Source organism: Populus euphratica, unplaced genomic scaffold (genome assembly GCF_000495115.2).
Source record: "Populus euphratica unplaced genomic scaffold, PopEup_1.0 scaffold3612.1, whole genome shotgun sequence".
NCBI classification, from domain to species: Eukaryota; Viridiplantae; Streptophyta; class Magnoliopsida; order Malpighiales; family Salicaceae; genus Populus; species Populus euphratica.
In genome coordinates, this window is record NW_011503423.1 from 1 (window position 1) to 8,983 (window position 8,983).

At 30.5% G+C, this 8,983-nt stretch overlaps 1 protein-coding gene across 2 annotated transcripts; it reads right to left on the reverse strand.

Moving 5' to 3' along the window:
* Positions 1-482: 482 nt before the first annotated feature.
* Positions 483-4,711, reverse strand: LOC105119809 (uncharacterized). 2 transcript variants are annotated; one of them, XM_011018000.1, is made up of 6 exons: positions 4,398-4,711; positions 4,141-4,260; positions 3,942-4,046; positions 3,194-3,262; positions 1,753-1,866; positions 483-1,060 (listed from the first exon to the last, which is right to left on the reverse strand). In XM_011018000.1, the coding sequence occupies exons 1-6, from the start codon at positions 4,518-4,520 to the stop codon at positions 719-721; spliced, it is 873 nt and encodes a 290-aa protein (XP_011016302.1). In that variant the 5' UTR covers positions 4,521-4,711; the 3' UTR covers positions 483-718. The 2 variants fall into 2 exon arrangements, with proteins under 2 accessions (XP_011016302.1, XP_011016301.1); XM_011017999.1 differs by having other exon boundaries at positions 4,141-4,266; positions 4,398-4,709.
* Positions 4,712-8,983: the final 4,272 nt, after the last annotated feature.

Consider the following 8,983-nt stretch of genomic DNA (forward strand, 5'->3'; position numbering starts at 1 on the left):
GTTACCAAGCCAAGCTTTCAGTATAACACGGACACCTATCTAGTCTTTCCTAATTTCCGACAAGGGAGTCTGCTTATGTGGGCAAAACTAATCTTTGAAGTCATCCCGTATCGTTGTGGAGAGCTTGGATTGAACACCTCGAACCCATGAAGAAGAGGGCTCAAAATCGCAGACGAGCTAGTCTCTTGATTTAGTTCACCTGTTCTACTATGGTCTCCGAGAGAAAGGTGGCAAAAAAAACACAAACAAACAAGAAGAAGAAGAACACTGTCCCTGCACCCTTGGCGGACTCAATAATCAGCTGCAATGCATAAGGTTGTCTGGGCCTCTGTCAGGAAAATAAAAATGTCTTGGGTTGATAAACACAACCTTCACTACTTTCCTCTTGTGGAACAAAGAGTGAGGTTAAAAGGAGCCTTGAAGCCATCGTAATCATTTGACATCTGTGTCATTGAGGATCATAAACTTGGATGGACACCATATTTTTTACCAAATAACAGTATATAGCTCGATATTTCCAAGTCCAAGCATGGAAGAAAAGGTGACAACTTACAGCAAATGTAGTTCATAACGATGTAACGATTGAGAAACAAGCCAGAATGACAAATTGTGTGTGTTTTCATGGTATAATGAAGAACATCGAGGATTTCCTTGCAATGAAAATGCTCTGACGTAGAATACAATCTAAGAAAACTTGTCATGAATGACATTGTTTTGATTATATACCATTGTGTTTAACAGATGGAGGCCAAGACAATCTCCTATGGCTTGTGTCATCGACTTGATGAACACCACCTCCATCACCACTTCCATCACATGCTTCTTGCAGCTCAAGTTCTTGTCTCCTCACAGTTTTGATTGCCAAGTCATCAAAGCTTGAGTCATTTCTCCAGGGAGGAGTCACACAGTGTGAATCCCCAAATACTCTCTCTGAAGAATCTTTACCTAAATGGCCAGCTCTCAAATTTTGAAGGGTAGCAAATGATTCTCTCATGGCAGACATGGCTTCAAAGAATCGAGTGCAAGATGCTAAAGCAACGGGAATAGGACGTAACATTTCCTGCATGAATATAAAAAAAGAAAGAACGTCAGATTGTGAAGCAAGACCTTCCCATAACTTTAACATAGGTTTCGACAATTCTGAGGAAAATGCTCATCGGTTGCAAACCACATTAAAATGAAGTCTTAGGATCTCAAGTTTCATGACATGTAAAATTCACAGGTAGCAGCAATGAGATCCTATCCAAAATTACAAAAGTATCATTAGAAATATTGCTTAATTGCCAACAGCTTGGCATTCCTATTAAAATTGACTGGAGCACTGACGTTTCCAGGAAGCTCAACAAGATTAAACACATTCAACCTTCCAATAATTCATTAAAATAAGTGGTCATTTCATTCCTGGAAAAAGATTCCATTCTTAAGGATGGATTTTGCCTTCAAAAGCCATTCACAAAAGCAAAATCCATTAGCAAAAAAAAAAGAAGCAATAGTAACACATCAGTGTGGTCCCTAAGGCTATCAATTAACACTTCACTGAATGGTTATCAAATTCATATATAGCAATATGGCAGGTTTATTTATTTATTGCTAGAAATATTATTGATTCACTTGATAGTTAAAAAAATTGTGAACTCCAACAAAAGAACGAAGACAACAGGACCAGAGAATGGCACCAAAAATGTTCAAAAAGCATAAACAAATATCATTATATAAAAGGTTAAACTATGCCCCGTGTTTCTATGAACATACCCCCCACACTGAAGGAGACTCCTTAAAGTTCTGGCTCCATTGGAAATCTGCAGCTGAAGCTGTCAAAGCACCATAATCACCAGCAGCCTTCATCAGCAATTCTGAAAATTGTTTCTGCACCATCAAAGCAATAGATGTCATAAACAGTCAGAACTGCTGATATAGCACTTACAAACTCAACTCTTAAAAATATACATGCACACATATAAAGTGCATTCACAAGCTCCAATACCATCAATTTTCTTTTATCCATAGCTTCAAGTGGCTAGGATGCTCTATTCCGCACTGAAAAATCATGGTGCAGCAACATTGAAACTTTTGAACTCAATACTATAGATGAGAGTTGAAAGAAACCAATGTACTCTATCCATCTTTCATTAATATTCATTCCCCAGAATTTGTTAGTAACCGTGTATCTGTAGAGACAGAGGAAAGATGCCACAAGAATCCATTGGACACTAAATGTCAATGCCACCAAGGTCCACTTTAGCAACTGTCTAGTTTTCAGCATTGATCTGCTAGTTAATAACTGCTCTCTTTAGATCATTCCTCGCTTTATGAACAGAGTTTGATGAAAGAAAGTCCACTTTACTCAATCTCTAACTCGATGCACTTGATGTCAGCATTAAGGACTGCTGCACCTAGATCACAACTGTGATATATGCAGAAGAGTTCTCATCATCTCATGTCATAAAGCTTAAGGGACAAGAAGTGGATACAACAAATTTTTGTTCGTCTTTTAAATTGTCAGAAACTGCATCTAATCTGAGATTTTAATCTTGGATTGAAATTTAAGTTCATGATATTTTCTCACAACTTCACAGTAAGACTCCAATACAGAAATTCACAATACATCAAATCAAGATAGAGAAGCAATGTAAGATGAATGCATAGAAAGCGTAAAACCTCCAACTTATGTTTTTCAGGCTGATATGCAATGCAACCATCACTCAGATGCACAGAAGTAACCTAAAGTTGCCAAAGTTTCGTTGAACTGTTGTTCTTCACTATCTCAGTCGGATGCACCCATGACCATTACTTAAGAACAAACCTAAGCTTTAGCCTTTGATAAAGAGGTTATTAAGTTCAAAACTCCAGTTCTCACTGCGGCGTCAAAAATCATCCCCATGATCAAATCTCAAGTCACTGAACACAAAAACCCAACACCCACATTGATGACAACACATCAATTTGTGTGAATGCAGCAGCAGTCTTAGTTTTTGGTTGCAAAAGTTCCAAATCGCTACTTGACAAGAAAAGGTGTTTGCTGCAGTTGACGCTTCTGATTTAACAGGAATACAATATAAGCTGTTCTTATAGCACTCAATGCAAGTGAAAATTCACACATGGAGTGAACTAAGTTTCTGAAAACAACAATTACAAGAAAAACAGAGTAACAGTTTACTGTGTTACAAAAGCACACTATCATTGAATGACCAACCTGGTATTCAGCTTCTACTGGTATGCAATCCAGTGAATATGGTTGTTGAAGACGAGCTATAATGCGATCCTGCCAATATTTGCAAAAGACAAGCATAAACATTAGACCATTGCGACAAATAAAGTTATTGAAAGAAAAGAGCAGAATACGAAGAAACCCACGCAAGTTTAGAAAGGAGAGATACAGAAGAAGAAAACCAAATATTATAGGGAAAAACTCAGCCCAGTACTTCATGGGATGTAAAAGTTATCCCACATAAACCAGCATACCAACTACAATACTGGAAAGAAAAGAACTCTACAGCATGGGTTTCACAAATAAGTTACAAGAAATCCTCCAGGTTCAGAAACATTTTTTGCGAAGTCTATCTGCATATAGGCTCTGTTTGTCAGTTGGAATTTGGAAATTGATTGTACATGGTTCCCTTCCCAACAGAGGCAATGGTATTTAATAGTCAAGAAAGTGAATTTCAGCACCACGACAGATGACAATTAATGCGAAACCAAAAGCGATATTTACGACCATTCTATAAGTTTTAAAGTAATTTACACATTTAATAAATCATATGGGAAAGAAAAATTATCAGAGATTGCGAAGATTGTTCACATTGACAAGAACAAGCAAGAAAAATCATGTCACTAAACAAGCATATGGACTCATGGAATTCTGCAATGCATCTTGCTTCAGGCATAGAAGCATCAAATATCAGTAACGCGCACAGTTAAAAAAAAAACCCTGGACAGATCACCTTATTATGAATGACATCCTTAAGTATGGTAGTAATCCTTGATAATGTGTCAATCTTCTTTTCCATTTCACTGACATGCGTCAAATGCGCCACATTTTTGTCATCCTACGGATAAGTTACATCACAGGTCAGTTACAATTAAACTATCATGGAGCAATTAAACTTTCTACTGTCAGAAAAATGAACGAGGATGCTTCACCTTGCGACCCTGAAGTTCTACTTGTAGATCAGCTATTTTTCTTTGGACTGCATTTAGTTCCCTTAAAACTCTAATTAAGTCATCACCCTTTTCGCCACTTGTGGTGGATAACTTCTCAAGCTCTTCCTGAATAACGATGAGCATGTGAAATCTCAAGATTTTTGTCTTTTAAGCCCAGAATTGAACAACACAACATCAATAAAAACAGCAACGCGGGTCGGGTAGCTAGATGGAGAAATGTAAGAGAGGAAGCTGACCTGCGAAGGGGGAGAGGCAACAGAAAATCCGAGATCGGCAGCGATGGAGAGGGCATCGGACATGCCACCGATGCGTCTGATGGGCTTTTTACCAACCCAGGTTGTCTCGTTGCCCATGGACATGATAATATTTGATTTGATTTACCCAAACGCGCCCTTACTGTTTTTAGTTTTTTGAAAAAAGGTCACTGCTTTCTAACAGAGGCTTCGTGTCGTGGGTGGATGCCCGTGCCACAGTGTTGTGGGTGGGTGGAAGATCAAGGACGGCAGTTCGAATTTTTCAAGTAAAGTTTCCTCCGGCAAAAGAATAAACTGGTAAATTTTAGAATAAAACTAGATAATCGGTCCGTTGCTTTGTATTGAGTCAATTAAACTTTTTTAAATATAAAAAAATGTCATGTTTTCTTGTAATAAAAAAATAATTATCAATTTAAAATTTAATGCATATATTTAAAATAATAAATTAAAGATTTTATGTGTTAATAAATATTAAAAAGAGCTATTAATATTAATTAAAGACTATCTCTTGAAATTAAAATATATAATATTATATTGTGGAGAGCTTGTTGAATGTTTTATTTAATTATACAGTACTAATTTTCTTACAAGAAGAGTACTAATCTAAATTCTATTAAAATAAATCATATTGGCTAGACCAAGTTTTTTTTAATATATTTATTTTCAATAAAAAATGAAATTTTCATTCTATATTATTTATATAATAAAAATTAAAATCAATCAAAATACAAATAATTTGAATGATTTAAAATAATGATAAAAAATACATTTCTCTTACTAAAATCCATTTATTTTATCTAAAAGTACTAAAATCATTCTAAATAAACAACTCAAATAACAATAAAAATAAATTTAAATACGCATAAATTTAATAAACATTACAAGCAAATCACAATAAATAAAAAGATATAAGTAAAAGAGTGTGCACTAGAATATTTATAAAAGTTCAAAAAATCACATACTGTTTATAATGAATTATTATTCAAGAGTTTTCTTAGCACATACATAAAGACAGAAACTTTATATAATCTTTTTTGCTTGTCAGATTGAAACATTTCTTAATCTTTTTATAGGACTTGGGTCAAACTCAATCCCTTTCCACATGTTAAGGATCAAACATACCACTTAATTTTTTTACAGGTACAAGATTAGCAAACTTTTTCTCACCATTACTTATAAATAAAAATGTACAGAATAACTTAAAAACTTTTTAGGAGGTTTTTTAAGTTTTTTAATTGTCATTTATACTTTTTACAAATTGGTTGTTAATTTCATTTTGTGTTGTCCAGAATAGCCGAAACATTTCATACCAATTCAAAAAACAAAACAAAATAGAACAATTTTCATCTTATTTTAAATCTCGATTCGTTTTGGATTTTTCAACTAAATTTTCGCCAAAATGTTTTGATTTCATTCCACATGTTCCATTCCGATCTTGAAAAGTCATTAAATCAAATTGAACTTGATTCAATTTAATTAATTAAACCATCCAAGTATAAAAAAAACTCTTTTTCATTACTATTTTCAATAATAATATTGAAAATTATTATTATTATTTTCATTAACAATGATATTAAATTTTTAAAATTCAATTTATCACTAATATATATGGTTTTTATTCATGTTGTTTTTTTCATGTTTATAATATATAGGAATTTGAGCAAAAAAATGGATGCTTTAGATCCTATTAACCCTAATAGCATTAACCTAATTTTATATTTAAAACATTTGTTTAAAACATTTTACTTTCATAATATTTTGATATTTTATTTAAGTTGAATTACTTTAAGTTAAAGATTTATTTAATATTGACTATTTAGAAATATTTAAAATTTTAAAATTATATCTATTTGACATTATATTTGTATTGCATAATTTATAATTAATTTATCTTGAATTTAAATTATATTTGCTTGATATATATATATAATGGCACACCGAAATACTCCAAAACTGAAACATTTTATTCCAATTAAAAAAAAACAAAACACTTACCAAAATGAAATTAATAACCTTTTTACTTTATCAATATAGTTGAATGGAATACAAATGAAGCACTTGGACAAATTTTGCTAATGATATTTCAGCCTTGTTTTTTAGGGTAATCAAAAATAAAACTAGGGTTGTTAAAAGCAGTTTAAGAGTGAAAATATGATTAAAATTGTCATGGATGATCTTTTACATTTTGCAAAGTGAGGGGTATTTAAAAGGTTAAAAATAAAACTAGTCGTTGAAAACTATTTTCAAAATATTTTTACCCCTTGGAAGAATTGGATAGACTTTTGTTGAAGTGAATTAGATCATTTTAATGTTACCGAGACAATTTAAAATTTACACAAATTGACTAGATTATTTTACCAAAATAGTCATATTCTTTAGAATTGACAAGTCGTTTCTCTAAATTGATTAGACCGGTGCAATTATTGGAATTTTTATCATGTTTTGTGTGTTTTGTTGTTTTGTTATATTCTTTTAATTCATTTAGGTTTTGTAAATGTAAAAACTAATTTCTAAACAAATTAAATGTTATTTGGAAAACCCTAATCAAAATATCTTTATCTTTAAAGTTGAAAACCTTTATTGCTACAAGTTACTTGTTTTTGAACTTTATACATAAGGATAAGTTTGTTTTTATCTAAATTTAAAAATTATATTAACCCAAAATATTTTTTTTAATGTATTTAAGAACAAAGGAAAAGTATAAAAAGAAATAAACCATAAGGTATTCGAGATAATTTTTTTTTTTTTAAATCACATCTCCAAGGCCTTCTAGGCCTAGTAGTGCTTGTCTTTTTTTTGTTAAAAAACATAAACAGATTTTATAAGTCCAAACACGCTTGGACTATCCTTTGAAACTTGACAAGTTTCATTCATGTAGTTGTTATTTTTTTAATTTTAAAATAAAATTATTTTAAATGAATAATTAGAATCATATTTAAAACAATTATCCAACTATGTCATTTTTTCTAAACAAGATTAGAGATTGTAGTTTTTTATGGTAATATTTCAAATTAACTTTTGAGTAATTATATATAGATTTAATATGCAAAATTTTCTTAAAAACATTGCACTTAAATATTCAATGAAAATAAAATATATATTTTTTTAGTGTAAATTTTTATATAGTTTTCATGAATTAATTATTCTTTTATTCTTTCATACAAGGGTATAGAAAATATCAACACATCATTTATTTTATTTTATTGTTGAAACTTGATTTTCAAATCATAATAAGTTTTTATTAAAAAAAGCTTTCAATAAAAAAATACATGTTTTTGTCAAAATAAAACAACTAGATGAATAAGGAAAATGAGATTTTGCCTATAAAAATATTTTTTTTCATGAATTTAAATTATTAGAATCTTGTGAGTATTTATTTTAATTACCTTATATTATATTTTTATTGAAAAATCATGTTGTTAATAAAAACCACATGTTTTGTCTAGACAAGGAATAAATGCATAAATAGAAAATGAAGATTTTGACTTAAGAAATATTTTTTTTTCTCTTGAATCTAAATGCTTCAAACTCTTTTTAATATTTATTTTAGTTGTTATATAATTAAATAAAATTATCTTTGAAAATATTTCCATGGCCTTCTCTTTTTTGGTTATCAAGTAAATAAGAAGGTTTATAATTGTTTTCAAACTCAACATTTCTCTAAGCTTATATTTTTTTTTTAATTTTCTCATATATTATTTCTTAAATACAATTATTAATTTAAGTATTTGAGAGTTCTTTGTTCGGCGAGGGACTTATTTTTTCAAGAACCATTAAGCTTAGACACCGAGCCTATACATCTTGGCCTAAGATCGTAAGCCAATTTTTGTGTGAAAATTTTTCATGGCTTCATCAAAATCCATTGCATTTATGTTAAAGCTAAAATTTAAAATAATTCACTTAAATATATCACATAACTAACAAATCAGTAACACAACTGACACGACTAAAAGGTTGATGTCTTCTCCCAAGTGCAGGAGTGTCGAAGTAATAAATAACCCGGCAAGACCGGGGTCGAACCACAGAGAGGTTAATTGTACAAATTATAAACAACAATTATAAAACAACAATAACAACAACAGTAATAATAATAATAATAATAATAATAATAATAATAATAATAATAATAATAATAATAGTATTAATAGTAGTAGTAGTAATAATAATAATAATAGTAATAATAATAATAATAATAATGAGAACTTAGAGATGAAATATTAATGTAAGGATTAAACAATAATAATAACAAATGTCAAGGTTAGAGGTTCCACTAATGGTATATCAAACAAGTATAGTATAAACTCTTATTATTGAATTGGAAACCACACACAAAGGAGGTTCCAATCAGATTATATATTGTTAACATAATTACATTAGTCATCTTATTCAATTAATGCTAATACTTGTAAATCTCATCAAGCATTCATGATTATAACTTATGTTAACAACAAATCAAGTTCCTTTCATAGCTCAGGTGTCGGTTATACCATACATTATGGGCTATGAAAGTGCCAAGCATTTGTTGTACCAAGTGTTATACAACATAAATCAAGATTAGTCATTTAACA